This window comes from Tachypleus tridentatus, chromosome 8 (assembly GCF_004210375.1).
Source record: "Tachypleus tridentatus isolate NWPU-2018 chromosome 8, ASM421037v1, whole genome shotgun sequence".
NCBI classification, from domain to species: domain Eukaryota; kingdom Metazoa; phylum Arthropoda; class Merostomata; order Xiphosura; family Limulidae; genus Tachypleus; species Tachypleus tridentatus.
In genome coordinates this window covers 29,375,718-29,395,137 of record NC_134832.1, presented here as the reverse complement: position 1 = coordinate 29,395,137, position 19,420 = coordinate 29,375,718, and the positions used below count along the sequence as shown (strand labels likewise).

The 19,420-nt window shown below is 29.6% G+C and overlaps 2 protein-coding genes across 13 annotated transcripts in view; one reads left to right on the top strand and one right to left on the bottom strand.

The window, feature by feature from the left end:
• The window catches only part of LOC143222064 (TNF receptor-associated factor 6-like), a 36,511-nt gene extending 34,414 nt beyond the window's left edge, over positions 1 to 2,097 (top strand). For all 8 annotated transcript variants that reach the window (XR_013011979.1, XM_076447924.1, XM_076447920.1 and 5 more), the window contains one exon: positions 184 to 2,097. Coding sequence is in view for 7 of the 8 variants with exons in the window: in XM_076447924.1 (XP_076304039.1) it covers positions 184 to 1,065 (882 nt within the window). In the remaining variant the exon portion in view is untranslated. The remainder of the gene's footprint in view (positions 1 to 183) is intronic.
• LOC143222066 (NADH-cytochrome b5 reductase 3) overlaps positions 1 to 19,420 on the bottom strand; it is a 38,406-nt gene that overhangs the window by 6,082 nt on the left and 12,904 nt on the right. For 2 of the 5 annotated variants that reach the window (XM_076447928.1, XM_076447929.1), the window contains exons 2-10: positions 16,799 to 16,873; positions 16,140 to 16,280; positions 14,778 to 14,850; positions 12,169 to 12,275; positions 9,066 to 9,195; positions 8,186 to 8,269; positions 6,894 to 6,979; positions 5,175 to 5,274; positions 4,114 to 4,273 (exon numbers count right to left, since the gene is read on the bottom strand). In XM_076447928.1, the coding sequence (XP_076304043.1) occupies positions 4,114 to 4,273; positions 5,175 to 5,274; positions 6,894 to 6,979; positions 8,186 to 8,269; positions 9,066 to 9,195; positions 12,169 to 12,275; positions 14,778 to 14,850; positions 16,140 to 16,280; positions 16,799 to 16,822 (905 nt within the window). In that variant the 5' untranslated portion in view covers positions 16,823 to 16,873. Of the gene's footprint in view, positions 1 to 2,248; positions 2,506 to 2,774; positions 4,274 to 5,174; positions 5,275 to 6,893; positions 6,980 to 8,185; positions 8,270 to 9,065; positions 9,196 to 12,168; positions 12,276 to 14,777; positions 14,851 to 16,139; positions 16,281 to 16,798; positions 16,874 to 19,420 lie in introns of those variants that run through there. The other 3 variants (XM_076447931.1, XM_076447930.1, XM_076447932.1) reach the window with 3 other exon arrangements.

Sequence of the window (19,420 nt, the reverse complement as noted above, 5' to 3'; positions counted from 1 at the left end):
TAGCTCATTCAAGCATCATCACATTTTAAGTTGATAAAGAGTAAATTAAGATTTTAAAGATTTTGTGTGCTAAATATGAGAATAGGTTTACAAAGTGTAAAGTTGTGGACATTATAGGGTAGATAATTTCCACAAAACCACAAGTTCCTCAAAAAATTGCCATAAATGTTTGTTTCCTTGCAGATAGAACGTTTGTACCTTGGTGCTCATTTACAGAAAGATGTTGCAAGGCACCTCACACTACTTTATCAAGCATTTTACACACTGTGTGAAAATGTTACTAGGTTATTACAGAAAAACTCCACCAACTCATCCATAGAAAGTTTTTTAAAAATCTTGGAAAAGTTTAAGCAATCTCACTTAAGTTCTTCTGAGGAAATGCCAACAATTGTAAATGGTGATAAAAAAACAGATGTATCAGAAAAAGTACTGCATTATGAAGACAGTTTGTCAGTTGCCTTACCTGCAAAAGTAACTAGTCTTGAGCATCAAAATAAAGAATTAACTATTAAAGTTAACCATCTAGAACAACAGTTGGAAGAACAAAAAAGACAAGTTTCCAAACTTTGTACGAGTATGTCAGTCCTTGAGGAACGTATATGCAATGGTATTTTCTTTTGGAAAATTAAAAATTGTTCCTCCCTGGCAGAAGAAACAAAACAAACTGGAGGAATGGTGTGTTACAGTCCAGCATTTTATACCACTCCATTTGGTTATAAAGCCTGTCTACGTTTGTTCTTGCAGCCAAGTGGAGATGAAAATGACTTTGTTGTGTCACTTTTCCTACACTTTATGAGAGGTAACTATGATGAAATTTTATCATGGCCATTCCAGGGGAGTTTTTACCTTATAATCATTAGTCAAACTGAAGATCCTTCATGTAAGCATATTGTGAATGTCTTAGAGGCAAATTCTAACTTGCAGACTTTTCAGAGACCAAAGTCTGAGAGAAACGTTAAAGGTTTTGGTTATAAAGAGTTTACAAAAATGTCAAAACTTTACTCAGGAGGATACATTAAGAATGAAACTTTGATTATAAAGATTGAAATTGTAAGTTTATCATGATATTTACAAAATTCCTTTAAATGCTATATTATGTTTATAATTCAGATTTTAATATTATGAAAGTTTGATTTCAAAATGGAAATACTTAAAATTCTGCATTGTTAAATCTCTGTATAATGGCACATTACACTGAATTTCCCATTTTAATTTTTATTTTACTTGTTTGTATGTAACATATTTTTATAGACTGTTATTAGACATTCTTCTTTGAATTCTTGTTTTTAATGCAGATAATTTGTTAGTCATCATGTATTAATTAAGAAGTTGATTTTCATACTCAAGGAAGTTTATTCAAAATCAGATGTTTTCATAAAATATCTTGCCCTGTCTTTCTAAAAGATGTTGGTAATTCTTGCTCACATTTGCTATTGGATCATTTATAACCAATCAAAAGAGAGGGTTCTACTTAACTGAATTTTCTATAGGGTTATTTTATTCAGCTGACATTTTTAAAAATATTTTAACATGGTGGCATGTGTTCGACTGGCTAACACAATTTTTTTAACTCATTGCATTATATTATGTTCTTGTTTTTTTATGTTTGTGTTGTCAATGCCTTTGTTCCAGATTACTTTATGTAGACTAATTATTTGTATGCGATGTATTTTTATTGACTGGTATTGGACAGCCTTGTTTTATTGTTTTAATGCAAAGCACATGTCAGTCTTTACTGAGGTAAGGACTTGCTTAGCATTATGTAATAATTAAATTGATTTTGATACTCAAGATGGTGTATTAAAAGTTAAATGTTTTAATCAGGTGCTGTTTAAGACTTGTCTTTTCACTGTGCAGAAGATTTTTAATCGAAATATTTTTACCATCAAAAGAAACATGTCTCCAAGTTTTGAGTAGACTTGTTACAATTCTGATTGTGAGGAATGCAGGGCAAGTTTAGATTTTCTAGATATTTCTAACAATAATGAATTATTTTAAATTGTATTATTTAAGGAATAACAACCAATTAAGCAATTTCTTCCTCTGCCCATAAGTTTAGTATTTGTAATAAAAAAATGTATTCTTGAACAAGTAAAATAGTTTTTCCTTACATTTCATAATAGAAGGCACCAGTCTGATTTGACACAATTTTTCTTTAATATTACCTATAGCATGTTTAAACATTTACTTTATTAGGCCTCACGCTTTTATTCATTCAGAAATCATGATTTCAACATCTTTTTATCTGAATGTGGGTAATTTGAAAGTGCTGCAATTAAACAGCATAAATCCTCCCCTAACATGCATAACACAATTACTTAACCTTGATGACCAGAAAAGAGAAGTCTCTATACTTGAATGTGGTGGCCAATTTTGGATCTGGTAGCTGGCTGAATAACTTAAGTGCATTATACAAAACACTGCACAGAGTTTCAGTGAGATTGTTGTAGTGTAAGCACAGTTCTGTGAATGGGATCTAGCTGTCAAATTGAAATGTCTGCATATCTAAAAAAAAAAAAAACTGAAAGTAAGAGATGTCAGATAAATGTAGTCCATGGACTATAGTATAATTTTTTGAACACAAGGCCATTGTGTTGATCCAATAGAATTAATTTCTTTCAAAGGAAGGATTCTGCCTGTGTCAAACTATCAATATGATAGTAGCACATCCAGAGCACAGATCTTGACCCCATATGTAAAAGTAACTGTAAAAGGTTAGACTACCTCTTTCCAGTTAATTTTTCAGAACAAAAATGGAAACAAACCATACCAAACACATTTATTTGAACTTTATTATTATTGCAAAAAACAACTGACCAGTATGCTGACCATTCAAATTTAATTATAGCTTTTAGTAGATCAAACCATTTTCTTAATTACATTATTTACACCTATTTTTATAATAATATACCAAACAAATCTATTCTTAATTTTCAAACAATATTTTTTTATTACTACATGTAAAAGAACCATCATTGTTAGCTCCCCAAACTTTGAATTAAACAATAGACAATTAGCTCTGTGAAATTAATTTTCTTAGCACATGAGTAATAGGTTCACAGGTGTGATTAATCTGATATAAAGACATGCTGAATGAGTAATGAAACACTTGTTTATAATTGGTGACACTATTATTATAAGCAAAATGAGTATAGCAGAAATAAACAATTTAATATATTTAAGCTTTCAAATATTATAACAGTGACACTTCATGTCTATAAATCAATAAGCTTGTTTCCATATAGGATTATTATAGATTGCATCAAAATTGATCATTTCTAAATTATGAAACTAAGTACCTAATAAAAATTGCACAATTTTAAAAAGAGGCTTCAAGATTAACTAGAAATTTGCAGAATTCGTTTCTTTTTTCCTTTATTAATGAATTGTTCAGAGGTATTAAACATTAAATATGAATAGTATTTTTAGTTTTCTGGAAAGGGAATCTTTATCAACTGTGAGAAGTTTAAAAAAGGAAAAAACTGGTTCCAATAACAACGTACCTTTCCTTTAAAAAAAGATATTTTGTTACCTTGTCAACTGCATTCAAGTACTGAATGACAATATTTATGATATAGCAGTGGTTGATGAAACTATATTTTTAATTCTCAATTATTCATTGGATTGTTCTTAATACGAGGTCTAACTTTTGTCACTGAATACTAGAAAAGTTCTAAAAGCAAAAGATACCTGAAGTAAAATTGATTAAAAAGCTAGTCTTTAATGTAAAAAAAAAACTTGTAATATATGCAATTATATTAATAACATATATTTATCAATGTTTTAACACACCTGTTTATAAAATGGATTTACTACCACACCATTCAAACACAAAAGTACTAAGAAGTTCTATGCATTATTTTGTTTATGAACAAGCACAACCACACTTAATATGAAAATCTATTTTTGCTGAGTATTAAAATTTTTCAAAATACCTACTACCCATATACTATGGTTATATATTTTGATAATATCTGGATTAGGTTTCCACTATAATGTATACAGAAACACAAACTACATATGCTTGTTTATTTCAAATAATACGTAAAACTAGAAGCATTTTTGAGCTGTTCAAATATAATTGCATTTTACTACATATATTAGTATGCAAACCTCTGTTTCTTGGAGTAGTTCAATTTGTCCAAGTTGGGATGACAGGCAAAGTTTATCATAGGTGGAGGACCACACATTAAGATCAGAGTATTTTCTGATGGTGCAGGAAGATGCTGTTCAATCATCTCTGCACTGATGAACCCCATGCTATATTTCCAACCTATTTGGAAAAAAAAAAAAAAGTTGCATCATTAGTGGTCTATATTAAGACTTTCCATGTAATAAGACTGCAGGGAAACTTTTATATCCAAACATTTCCATCTCTTAGAATATTTAAAACCTTGTTTCCAACATGTTATAACACTAAACCTTGAATCTGTTGCAGGTCAAGTGTGGTAGAATACTACCTCTTGTTTCTAACATGTTATAACACTAAACCTTGCTTTTAGTCTGTTCTGGGACAAGTGTGATAGAATACTACCTCTTATTTCCAATATGTTATAACACAAAACCTTGTTTCCAGTTTGTTTCAGAACAAATAAGTTAAAATAATACTGCTTCTTTCTAATATACTACTACATTAATCTTATGTGTAGTCTGTTCAAGGTGAAATATGGTAGCATATCATGTTGGTTTAATTTTTTGTAGGGCAGAAATGTGGTAGAATAACATGATCAAGCTGTAATAGCTCAAAATGTAGTAAAATGATATTTATATATTTGTGTTTGTGCATGCGTCTGCATGTTTGTGTGCATCTAGATTTTATTTGTGTGTTACAGAACCTATACATTTCTGTTTAGATTTAATAAAGTGTATCATTATTTACCAATATATGGTCCTAACATGAGTTAATATACAAAACACTTCATAGAATACATTAAGCTACTCAAATAAAGGCTTTAGTTCAGAGAAATTCCCCAAATACTTGTCCATTTATACATTCTATTACGAAAAAGGTGGCATAGAATACTTGAAACTATCTCAGGTTCCAAATCTCACAAATATTTCATTCTAACAAGCGAATTAAGTAATTTTCACTTATGACATTGATGTTTGCTTTCTACACAAGGTTCTATACATTTTGATGATATTACAAATAAGGAAATTGTACATTGTCTCACCTTCTGTGGGTCGATCTACTGTATACCAGAGCTTTAATTGGTCTGTGTGTTCAGCTGCCAGATCTTCCAGTTCAGGTCTCAGAAGAATGTCTTCTTCCGTCTGATCATGATCATGAATTATTTGCAAAATAATTTTCATATTGTTTTAATACCATGCTCTCTTAAACACCTAAGTTCAGCTTTGTTTTAATGGTTATAAAATAGCTTGTGGTTCCACTACCACTTTAAGTAACCTAAGTACAAAACGTTTTCCTACAGACTAGTTATATTCAAAAGAATTCTATGCTTTAGTTTTACTTATTTTTATCTTAAATAGTGCATTTTTTTAAAAGTTTGCTTTAAATTTATCATTACTGCATTTTACAAAACGAGTATATTTACGTTATCAACAACACACTTCTAAATGAATAATTGCACTCATGTTACAAGATCATTTCAGGAGGTAGGGGTAACATGTAACTGAAATACATAAAACTCTAACTAATGACATTACCTACATATTTATTGAGATAGATGAAGCTTTCACTAAGCTTGTAGGAAGGAATTTAAGTGGACAAATATAAATAATTTTTTAATCTACAAAGTAAATAGTAAGAGTAAACAAGGATAATACACTTCTAAAAACAATATTTGATATTTCTTGCATTACCAGTAGTTCAAGAAAGTTCTGTTCTCTATAGTTGTTTCTGCAGTACAAAACTTGTACTAGATGGGGAAGTGTAATAAGTTCCAAATAAAATTTGGAGTTAAATTTTTTTTTTTTAATCAGAGTTGATAACAATTGTAACAGTTTCCAAAACTGTGTGTGGACAAAACTGAGGTTTTATAAATATCAGTTTTCAAAAATATTCACATTGTATTAGTGTAAATGCTGATTAACAGGTCCTTCAGTAGAATACATTTTTAATGAAAACAAAACTACCCAATCTGGTTTTCCTTAATTTGAACTGAAATTTTTGGACATTTTTATTGCCTAAAAAAGAAGGCATTTATTTCACTCTTTTAGTACTGGGGATGCAAAAACCAATTTAAAGTGATGACTAAAATCTGTTGGTGCATCACAAACTTAACTGCTGAGCACAACAAACATGGAAGTCTCCAAATGACACACAGGAATTCAGAAACCACTTAGGACCATCTTGGTAAATACAAGCGAAGTACAATATTATACCTCTAGATGTTTTCAATGCGTTAATGTATACTTATCCTTTTACTGACTATTGTGATACTTTGATCTTCCCTCTCAAATTACAGGTGAAATTAATCATATCTTAGTTGAAAGCTAAATATAAAAAAGTGAAAGCAGAAACATAAAAGGTTGGTAATTGCTTAATTAATAATGCTTAGAATATGGCTTTATTGATATATATACTGAATTCACTCCAAGCAGGTAGCCAGCCCTTAGTACTAGCTAGTATGGAGACGTGAGGATACTGTATTTCACTAAAAAAATTATTAACAAACAAAAACTTGTCTTGCAAAAATACACCCTAAACCATCTTCATTGGGAGTTTCTGGACTGAACTGACTTTTGACATTCAACAAATTATAAAGACACCCCTTGGCTCCTGAGGTATGTGTTAAGAACTGAAATAAGATGCGTTATCAAAGTATGCGACCAAATGATTAAGTATTTTACCTAAAGTAATATCAATTATATACACTTCCTGATTAAATTAAAGTTTTGTACAACACAATAAAAGTTTGATGTTTATTTACCTGATTTGCAAACAACAGAAACAAGTTGGTGCTATCTTCTGGATCTTTAAACACTTGACGAATAAGTTGAAGCATTGGTGTAATCCCTAGATGAATAATTGGACTTTGAGTAATTCAGTGTTTCTTACCAAACATGTTATACAGGGTGACAAAAATGTTTGTGTGCATATATATATTATATTACAACAGTACAGTTTGAGACAGCTTTTCCTTCCAGTTTTGAAACTTATGCAATCAGAAGAACAGATGCTTTACATTTATGGCTCTGATGAGCACAAAAGGAGCTGCAGTCCATCTCTGATGTCTGGAAGCATGTAACTTTTAACTCTATGTGTATGGTGGAGTCAAAGAGTGTGTGTACAACATTTCTACAAAGTTGCATTGAAAATGTAATTAAACAATTTTATAATTGATGTGTGTCAATAAATTTGGAATCAAAATATTAAGCAAATTATCAGTATTCACATCATACTTCTATTTTAGATCTTCTTTCTAGCCTTCTGTGACCTTCTGAGTTTGAAACAGATTACATGCTTATATTATAGGTGTTGATAAGCCACAACAGAATGTTTTTAACCTCCGAACTCTTTTCTTTACTGAGATATTAACAAGAAAATCAAACCTGCATGCCACACTCCTCTTATTGCATCACATCCTGCTTTTCACAAAATGTTATGCTTATAACTAATAGAAAGAGAAGCTTGTAGTGTGATTAATTTTATATAGATTTCCTATGCTGAAAACGTACTTTTGATAGCTACTTACCTTCCCTCACAAAATTAGTTATTCTTGTTCAGTGCTGCCTTCTATATGAGAATATTTTCTGTATACATGCCACAAGTTTTCTGCTTAACCCTCCTCTCATTAGAATTAAAAGATTCAAACATGTTTCTTATGCAAATCATCATGTGTCACTTCACAAACAGGTGACGATGAAACCCTATTTTGAAAAGCTAACCATGCCTAGCTATTCACTACAGGCATAATAATGGGCAGCTACTCTCTTCTGTTTCACTCTTGCAGTTCGTGGATGGTATGATCTGGAATGTGCATGTTATTAAACAAAATTTCTGAAGGTTACTCAACTACAAGCAATCTTGTGGAATATCCCATTTCAACAGTAAACGTTGCAAAGTCATGGAATACAAAGTATGAGTCGACATGAATGTACAAAGCTTTAACACTTTGTTAACTTTTATTAAATAAAGATGCTTATATTTTAAGTCTTGCAAACTTTTAAATGGGCTCATTTTAGATTTATAATCAAGTACATTAAAATAAAATAAACTTGCCTGTTCCACCAGCAATCATTCCAACATTTCTTACAGTACACTCATTTGGAGGAGACTTCTTGTCTGGTTTTATGGCAAATTTTCCTTAAAATAATCACATAAAAAGTTCAGAGTGAAAACCATATTGTATTTTTAACATGTTATAATAGTTATTTATATTTTATCGTACATTAAAATTTTGTTGTATATATTCTTTAATTGTATTTTGAGATGTTTTGATTAATTTGATAACATTCTATCTTTTTATTTGTGTTTGGGTTATAATTTGATATGAATAAAGAAATTTAAAACTATAAACAATACATTTTTAGGAACTCTTATTTCAATATGTGGATACAAAGAAATATAAGTTATGAAAAGAAATTGATATGCAAATCAATGATACACTGAGTTCTCTGTTAACTTTCTACTAAAATAAGACAAATATTCAACATGTAAACAAACAAAGCAACAAATTTAAAACAGTCTTGTTTTGATGCTAAAGGTATTAATAAACATATATTAATAATGTCCAGGAGTTACAGTTGCTGAAACTTCTGGTTATATTCTTATTAAAGTTTTTATTAGAAACTTCCACAAAAGCATTGGAAAAATTACATTATGATAGACAAGATGTCTGAGAAATGAACTGATATAAATGGAGTTAACTAATTTGACCTAGCTTCAATTATTAATTTGCCTAAAATATATATTATTGCTGTATATACAAATAACACTGGCAGTATCATTATAAATCCTCTGAAGACAAATCTAGTAGTGAGATCAAGCTAAACTTTAAACTTAAAAAATCGTGACTGATTACCATGACCTACTTATTTGGATTAAATCAATTTCATCACTAACATTCATATTTTCACATAACCATATGACTTTTATTTACCTCGACCCATATACTCAAGGAGTCCTGAAGGACCTCGAATGTCAATTAAATCTCCAATGTTCATGTTATCCAAGTACTGTGACATTTTACCACCATCAGGATACTTTGGGTTTACATTCTTAAAATACACCTGATGAGAAACATTCACTGTTTATTATATTTTATCCAACATCACATGGTCCTATTTCTAGTTTCTTGTTTACATTAGTACTAAAACCTTAAGATAAATATCATCCTATACAAAAAATCTACTACCTTTCCAACAGATATGGTAAAATTTACCACAAATGAAAGTGTGCAAAACTTCAGGTCACGTAAAAAAAATGCATCTAATTTATCAAAATCACTGATAAATTTGATGCAGCTTGGTTTTTACTTTTGATGAGAAGGAACCCTCTTTCAGATAATAAAATATGGAGACAGTTTGAAAAGGTAATGAAAGAAAGTTTGTTACAAGGTTAGCAGCATCAAATAGGGATCCTCCAATACAATGATACAGAAAGTGTATCACAAAATTTTTCTTGTTGATACAATGACCTCTGCATCAATATTTTTATATTTTTCAGATAAAATATGATTGCTAACATAATCATCATTGTGCATTAGTTTATAAAACAATTAAATAACAGATTGAAAAATCACTGAGTTTTTTATATTTTTTATTAAAAGAAGCATTGATGATGATTTGAGTTAGCTCTCTATGTCAGATTGTACAGTTTATAAAAAAGGTGCTTTTGTTATAAACTGTACTATCCAATGGAAAACACAAGCTTGAAACATTATACTTCTTTTAAAAAGAACTATTAAAAACTCAGTGGTTGTTCAGCTTATTATTTAATTTGTTGCTTTTGTCACCCACGTGGTTATAACTATATTTGTACATTAATTTATGCCAACACTGATAATCACAGAATGTTAATCATTAGTATTTTAGCAGTCTCATCTGGCAGTCGCTCTGTGCAACTAAGGTAGTTTTCATCTAGCAATTAAAAGCTGAGAGGAGATGGATTACCTTTTTGTAAGTTCACATGTGGAATTGGTCAAAAATGATCAACCTTATAACCACTTGTTGCTTTTTTGCTGTCATATGTGATGAAACTTAACTTTAATGTTTCTAATGATAACAGTAGTATATAATTTTTATTTATTTCATATATACAGCTTAGAACAAAATTATAAGTACAAAGCAAGCAGTATCTTATAACTAGCTTTTCATATCTTGATAGTCTGAATTGACATCCTTGCAAAAGTGACTGTGGGAGTCTCAGAACCAGCTTATGCTAATATGTTATTGAGAGCTTACATGTAGTTTTGTATGATAAAAAATTAGTTATATGTACTATATAACTAACCAAAATACAAAAATGCAATGCAAATTGATAAAATATCCAACATAAAACAATACCATTAAATGTTTTTCGTATATTTTGTAGTTTATTTAGTAAGGTTTATGTTTTCCAATACTTTTTAAAGAGAGATGTATACAGTTTGGAAAAATGTGATTCATACACTGGTATTTAAGAAAATATTCTGTATTTAAGTAAAGCTATTTACAAAAAAAAAGTTAAATAATACATCAGTTTTCCTTTTATTGGTGTTTGCATTACAGCAGCAAGTGGTGTTTGCATGGCAATGAGCCAGAACTCAGACAGCCCGAGAAAATATTTGTCAAGCAAGAAGGACCTGCCCTAGACTTACACTGAACCCACATCCACCCAGTAATGTTGATCCTGATTAACAGGCCTATACTACTTCCACTATAAAGAAAAATGAAGAATGCTAAACACAGTTTCTTTTGCACTTGCAGATTTGTTTAGATACATTTGTTTTGGAAGCATCTGAGTTACTAAGATTATGTTTAGAAAAAGCAGAGAGAGAAAGAAGCACCTTCACCTAGGATAAAAATCCATGTACTTAGTGGAAGACTCATAAAGTGGAATATCCATAGCTAGTTCAGTCTGCAAAGTACTGCCTATTTATTCCAGGAACTAGGAATTATATGTTTAATGGCAAATTTTGTCCAAATGTAAATTATTTTTGAATTGCTCACAAGAATAAATGGTAAACTGAAGTACAACGTTGTATTGTTTCTTGGTTTATTAGTGTTAACTCTATTTGTTGAATGAGTTTTGAACTTTTTTGTTACGATGATTGTGTGAGAATTTTCCACAATAACTTTTGGAAATTTATTAGTATGAATAAAGAAATACTTTATGTAGTTGATTTCTTCACCTGCATAATTTGTTGAGAAGAATCTTGAAACCACACATCTATATATATATATGTATATATAATTTTTTTTTAATGTAGTAATTTTTTCTCAGTTTAATGAGCACATTTCTCTGGATGCCAAGATACCTTTACTAAGCTGTTAAGCAATTTTTGGTCATAATACTTCTTTGTTCAATACTGCATATGTGTTACTATGTCTACATAAACTACTTGCATCTGATGATAGTGAAACCTTGTATATTTCTTACTATGTTAAACTTGTAATAAAATTTTCTTTATTACCTATTCAAGCCATCACCAAATTTCCACTTGTTCATTCAACACATTTACACTTACAGAGCTTTGTGTGGTTTTAAGTGACTGTGTAGAAGGAAAGTTTTACCTTTTGAGGATCTTTATCCCCTTGTTCATGAAAAGTCTTGTAAAAAGCAAAGACAAGGTAAATAAACAAACATGAAGTACCAACAGTGGTACTTCTTCAACTTTATATCCCAGCTTTTACCTACTAAAGAAGTATTCAAACCACAGTCAAATCTTAAACTAAAAACCAAGTAAATATGACTTTATTTGATTGTAATGACTATTTCACTGATTTGTCCCCTCAGTTAGTTAGTATAACACTGTTTACAGTTTTTCTATCATTCATATGCCAAAATAATACTTTTAAGTAAAATCACTAAATTCCAATATAGAACAAAATGAAAGTTCTTCTTTCCTGCTAAACAGATATTTTATTATATTTTAACTGCAAAAAAACAAACAAAACCAATAACAGGTTTCAAGCAACAACTATATTGTAAATTTTCAAAATAAGATATTAACACAAACATTCCTGTCTCAAAGGAAGAGCATAAGAGGCTACACAACTTACTTTTATCACTAAATCCATATACCCCTTGTCATCATCACTAGAAACAGGGGTGTAAGGTCGAACACATAGATTCCCCTCAATTCTGGCACTTAAATAAATGTGTTGGCCTAAAACATATATTAATTTCAGTAAATGTAAAGATAATACATTAAATTTTTAATAAATCTCTAGCCTTCAAATCTGAGAAAAACAAATCCCTAAATTCCAATAAATAATGATAAAAAAAGACTAAATTTAATTAACACGACCGATTTTATATGCAAGTAATAGGTAAGTATTTTAGTACCACATTACAAAAAGCTTGAAAAACCTTGATTACAAAATAACAAGATGTACAATAGGATGTTATAAAAATATAAAAAAGGAGAAATTATTCTATACAATACTTGTCTAAATATATTCTACTACTATTAACAATACTAGAAATAAAAAACTGGATTGATTTATGCATAGTTAGAGGTTGCATAATTTGAGCATTGTAATATCATTATTCAAAATAGATGCTTTTATGGTTTTTATTCACTAACAAAAAGAAGACTGCAAAATAACCTAGCAAACTGAATGAAATTTTATAAGTGTTTTGCATATCTGAATAGCATACAACTATAATAATAATGATACAACAATTTATCATCACTTATGACAACAAATTTTCTTTTCCAGGGGTTAGAAATGTCTTTTGGTGTAGTTTAACTATGTCAAGAAGGTATTGCTGTTGATCTTCGTCCTTAGTGATGAAAGAGTTATGTCAGTGAATAAGAACAATACCTCATTCACAACTTTCAACCTGTCTTCTGCATTCCATAATCTCTTTCCAGTCTGTTTGAGAGACACCTTTAATTTCTCTTTCCTGTTTAAATTCAAAACACTGATTATGTTAAGAGCCCTTTTTGTTAAATAGAATTCCCAAGGAGCTTTGATATTAAAGTTTTTCTTCTCTTGTCAAGATTCTTCACCATTTCAAATTTAGTAGTTATCTGAACTCTGTCATCAAACACAGCCAAATAAATAAAATATTCCAATAAAAACACAAGTGCCATTTGAAGCCTATCATTGCAGCATCGACAAATGAACACTTTACACATGCAGATAAAGTTAACATCTTCCTGAGGTTGTTGAAGATTGTAACCATTGTTATAGAAGCTTTATTTGAGAAGCAAGTGCAGAACACAGATATGAAAGGGCATGCTCACATCAAACTTCAGATTTCTTAATCAGTCACTTTGAACTGTTCTTGAAAGATAAATATTTTTATAGAATATATTGATTTAGCCATCAATATGCATGACGTTGGATTGCTGCCTGTTAAATCTAGAAACTGCATGATACACAAACCAATTATATTGAATTATAAAATACTTTACATAATTATATAACAAATGTATGAGATTATGCAAGAGTATCATTGTTTGTAAGCTGATAAACAAAAGGTAATTAAAAGATTAACTGGAAAATAAACTTTTGACAATATAATAAGGTTAGTATTCAGAAAATAGTTTAATTTCAAAGCCTAAGTTCAAGGGATATCCAGTTCAAGCTACACTTTGATCAACATGTGTTACTGGGTTATATTAGTTTTGGAGAATTCCATTCCTCATCAGTGACCCTGAACACAAGTTAACCAAAGAGAGATGAACTGGATCTATATCATTGTGGAAAGTATCAAACATAATGTTGGTGCAAACATACTTTATATTCACTATGAGAAAAACCTATACACTGAATATAAGTAGAGATGTATCACCAAGTTTTTTCTCATGGTAACAATAAAGTATAATCACTCCAACAGTATGTTTGAAACTTGAGGCAAATATCTTCAAATTTGCACCACTCTTAAATGCTAATGTATTTAGTTAAAAGTTCACCATGAGGTCTGTATCTATATAAGAAATGAAGAATGCACCAGAAGCTCTCGTTTGTACCTTTCATTTTTTACCATATGTGCAGCATAGACCACCTTAATGTTCAATGACAGAAAAGGAGACTAAAACACAGTCATAAACAAAAAAAAATTATATTTTAATTTAATACAGGATTATCAATATTTATTTTATGAAATAGATTTATAAAATTTAATAGGGTTCTTATTTTCATTTTATTTCTAAACACATTTGCTGAAACATAAAGAAACTGCTCTTAATATATTTAAATTCAATAAATAACTCTTTAACAAACAGAAAAATAAAAACTGTGAGAAATTACTTAAAAGTTAGTTGAACATCAAAGGGTGTCTATCATAAAAAGAGGCTAACATTACCTAAATGCAAACAAGCACATGCAATTCTTGTCTTCAACCACTGAAAAACACAATCTTATATGGTTGGTTAAGTAACCTAACTGACGTTAAGTGCATATATTAGGCTAAAAGGTTAAAGTTAGGGCAGTTAGTTTATATCATTTACTGATAATAAAAATAATGTAAAAATAACTGATATGCAACACAATAAATTAATATTTGCTTGGAACTGTGAGCAGACAAAATAATGTTATTTGTATAATCATAGGAGCAGCAAAAATGCGTTTCCATCAATTAAACACTGTTAAAGTTTTCTATATATCTGCACTTTTACTAAACAAAGGTCTTGAAAAAACATAATTAAAAACATTACCAATTGGTAGTCCCAGAATATGGTTTGGTGATGGAAGAGCAAATCTAAACCTCCTCGTGTCATGGCTAATAATCTAATAGTGAAAATATACTGATATTCACTTCAAAGACTCAATTTCTAATTATTATATTTTAAAACAAATTGGAACACTGGTTTGGAATTTAAAAACATTTGAGTTTTGAAAGGCTATAAAATTATATTTAATTATTCAGACTTGTAGTAAAATAATTGATAAGCTCTTTCAAAAGATATTTCATGTTGACATGAAAGATGAAGACATTATACTTTATGCTACAGCCATAAATCACTCAATAAACAAAATTACAATAATTTTAAATGAAAAGCTCATTTGTTGTTTGAAATAAACCTAGAAAATAAGTTTCTAGTATAATGACATTAGTTAATGTGTATACATTTTGCTAGACCCAAATATAGTTAGGGGTATTAATTGTTATTTTTGACCAAAAAAATCCTCAATGACACAAGTAATTAAAGTCATTAAAATATTATTTGTTGCTAAGTGCAAAGCTATAAAAGGGCTTTCTGTGTTATGCCTACCACAGGCATCAATAACTGGTTTTTAGTGATATCAGTCTTTAGACTTACCATTGAATACTGCTGGTGTGTTATTATAATAATACATTTCACGAAAAATTATTTTTGTCAACAGAGGCACTGTATCAAAAGTGCTTTCAACATTAAATTTCAACTCATTTCAAAAATTTACTTTATTTAAACTTCTTCTGTACTGGAAACATCTTGAAACAAAAAAACTATAATTAAATGCTTTCTGAATATTTTGAAGCCTTGAGAATACAATATTTAGCATTTTCTTAATGAGTTACTGTGAAACTTTGTTGCCTACAGGTACTTTATTATGAACAAATTATAGTAAATCCTATATATATTTTATCAAACAAAAAAGAAATTTGTGTAGGTACATTAACAACTACACAAACACACCAAATACATTTTAAAAATAAAATTACACTTGGTAATGTTGATCTTTTAACACTCATTTTAAGGTTTACATTGGTTTAAAATATGAAATTCTATATCCTTCTGAAAAATTACAACTGTTTACATATTTCATGTAAAGGACTAGTTAATGTAAATTCAACTCCATTCATTAGTGTTTCTGTAATTTCACACTGAACAGGTTAAAATGGATTATAATGACCAACGTTTAAGTAAGTATATTTAATTTCTCACAAAATTTAAAGATAATATATGGATGCACTGAAAAAAATGAAAGAATTCAATAATTCTTCTTTTTTTCTTTCCAGAATGATTTGAATTACTAAGCAAAGCAACAGTACTATAAAAAAACTGAACATATAGTTAAATATCCATTATTCTCACCTCTTTGTCTACTAGCTTGATCCTGTACTTGACAGTTGAGCCTTGCAGTAACTTTGGAGGTCCTTGTTTGCATCCAAAAATGTACTTGATTACAACCACTGTCACTACCACTACTCCAGCACCAATCAAAACAGGAACTGACTTATAAAAATAATAGATGTCATACTACATAAGTATTTTTTAGTGCTAGTAGTTTTAATATTATAAAACTATTTCATAACATGCAAAGAGTATAAAGTTAGAGGTAAAAAAATACTCACAAAAATTATTTATAGCAAGAAAATTGTTATAATCATGTGAACACAAGTCAACAGTCAAACGGTTAGTATAATACAATTTCATGTTAGTCTTTCTATGATAAAAAGAACATTGGAAATTACAATAAAAAACAAAACATCCATAAGTAATGCGTTAGTTTGACAATCACCAAAAATTACAATTACCCCTCAAAAAATTACCAGAAAGGACAGATAAGATTACTGTATTCTAAAATGACTGGTTATAAGAGGTGTCACAGGACTGGCAGTAACTTTTATTCCATAAGTGTTACTAATATGGGTGCAACACATGCTGAAAAAAAAGAAAACTGAGATAAGTTGGCACTAAAACAAAATGGGGGGGAAAGGAATAAATCAAGTCATATTAAAAGTCATGTTTACCTTTACAAGAGTGAAAAAAGTCATGGTGAAGAAGCTTATGAAAGATTACAGGAAAATCTCCGACTTGCTGAATAACTAAGCACAAACAAACAGATAAACAGTTATATGATAACAAACCTTTTACAAGAAAGAATACCACCAGAACTTTTTACCATAAAGTTAAAAATATCCTAACCATATGGGTCACTCATTGGTTCTCAAAATTCTGACTATGTAACAGGTTTGAGCTGTTTTTGCTGAAACACTATTAATCAATACTTTAGCAAATACAGATAAATGTGTACAGAAAACTAACAAAACAGATTCATCTTAGTAGCCTAACAGTTGTCTAGAATTTTATAAATGTACTTGTGAATATCAAAATACTTGTTCTTTTTTAATAAAGAACTTATAATGCATATAAAATATATTTTAAAACTATACAGCTTGCAACCTTTAGGTTTCACACTTTAGATACTAAAACACAAAACTTGTCATAAAACAGGTTGTTAAATAATGTATTAGCAGTTTATATTTTGGCTCTAATTTTCAGAAGGCCAATTATGAGGTCAAAAGAAACAATTTACAATTTGTGAGATGGGATAATGAGTAAAAAAAGGTGATATGTAAAAAATTTAGGAAATTTTGAAAATAAATTGCTTTTAATTTAAGACAGGTATTTCCCTAGGAATACAGAAAGATAATAAAGAAGATCAAGTTCAAATGACTTATTGAAGCCATAAAGAAAAACGTCAGGGATAAATGCTCATATATGGAGTTTATAGTAACACACAGAAAAAGACAAATAGGGTATATTAAACTTAATTTGATCATATAGATATTAATGCCTTGGTGGTAAGTAGAAAAACTAAGAGAATAAAAATAAAGGACCAAGCCAAAATAAGTTTCTTCTCCAGGGTTTTAAAGGTCAAAGACCAAGATGTGAACCTATTTCTTCCATTATTAGTAGGTCATTAGATAGTTAACAGCAGTTGAGGTTGCAGCCTTTCTTATGTTACCCTTATTTTAAAAGGAGGTGATTAGAATTTCTGTGAAAATTATAGACCACTGGGCATTACTTCTGTTGTAAATAACATTTTAGAGATTTTGATGAGAAAAACCTCTACTAAGTCAATTAGAAAAATATACAATATCATAAACAAAAGCAATGATAAATTTACAACAGGGAAATATCACATTATTAACTTCTTAACCTTTCTAACAGATGTTACTTGTTAACTGAACAATAGAATTGGTGAGGAGTTACACACTTAGATTTTAATTTTAAGAAAGCTGTTGATGAGGAACTAAACAAAAGACGCTATAAGAAAATCACAACTGGATGAATTGTGGAAAGATGAATTGTGAAAATTAGATTTTAATTTTATGAAAGCTGTTGATGAGGAACTAAACAAAAGACACTATAAGAAAATCACAACTGGATGAATTGTGGAAAGATGAATTGTGAAAATTAGATTTTAATTTAATGAAAGCTGTTGATGAGGAACTAAACAAAAGACGCTATAAGAAAATCACAAGAGGATGAATTGTGGAAAGATGAATTGTGAAAATTAGATTTTAATTTTATGAAAGCTGTTGATGAGGAACTAAACAAAAGATGCTATAAGAAAATCACAACTGGATGAATTAACTGCACCACGGAGTGGTTGTAAAGGTTGTTGTTAATAGAATCCAGTCAAACTGGACCTTTATTATTAATGGAGTACCTCAGTAGTTAGAGTGATGGAATGCATGGATTAAATTCAACTATCACTAGGTCACCAATTTTATCATGATGAACTGTTGATATTTGAATAAAGTGATATGATAAAAGCACTTAATTTCTTAATAAAAAAATTAGTTTTTGATATTACATTTCACTGAGATGCTTTTACTTTTGATGTTATTTGTAGAGAAAAGCACAGAAAGGTTAGAAATACTAAAATTTGTAGGCCAGAATATTACAGAGCATACTGATAATTCTGTTGCTGATACCAAAGGGCATTCACTTGTAATGCATGAACATGTAGGAATGAATGATATATTGGAAAGTATAAGTCAGAAGTCAGCTACTTAAAAAAAAGTATAAAGATATGTTTGTGAGGTTTAGAAACAGAAACAAATTTTGGGAGTGTTTCCTGGAAGTGGAATGAATTACATAGTGGTATTAAAAGCTTGAATGAAAGAAGAACAAAGACACATTTGAAGTAACAGGTGGGTTGGTTGGACAAGTGGAATAGTTTTCAGGGCATGGTTAAATTATGTCTTACAGATAGGATCTACTATAACAAATTAGATAAAACTGTTTGTGGAAGCTCCAACCAAATTAATTAAAACAAGTTTAAAGTTAAATTTACATAATGATGACAGAGCAGATACCTGAAGAAGACAGACCAAAGTCCTGTTGAAATATGTAGTAAGTTTCCTCAAACATAAAACATTTCATTATGCTTATAAAGTTTTGTTTGCAAAGTTGTTGTTACCAACAGACAATAAAAGGCCATTTGGTTCTTCAATGTCATCCTTGCTCTGTCATCCAACTTTGAGAAAAAGTACAACTTAAGTCCACCATTTATGCTTCATAAAATTGACTCCATATCTTAAACTATTGCAATGCACTAGCCTACAGCACTTTTAAAAAAC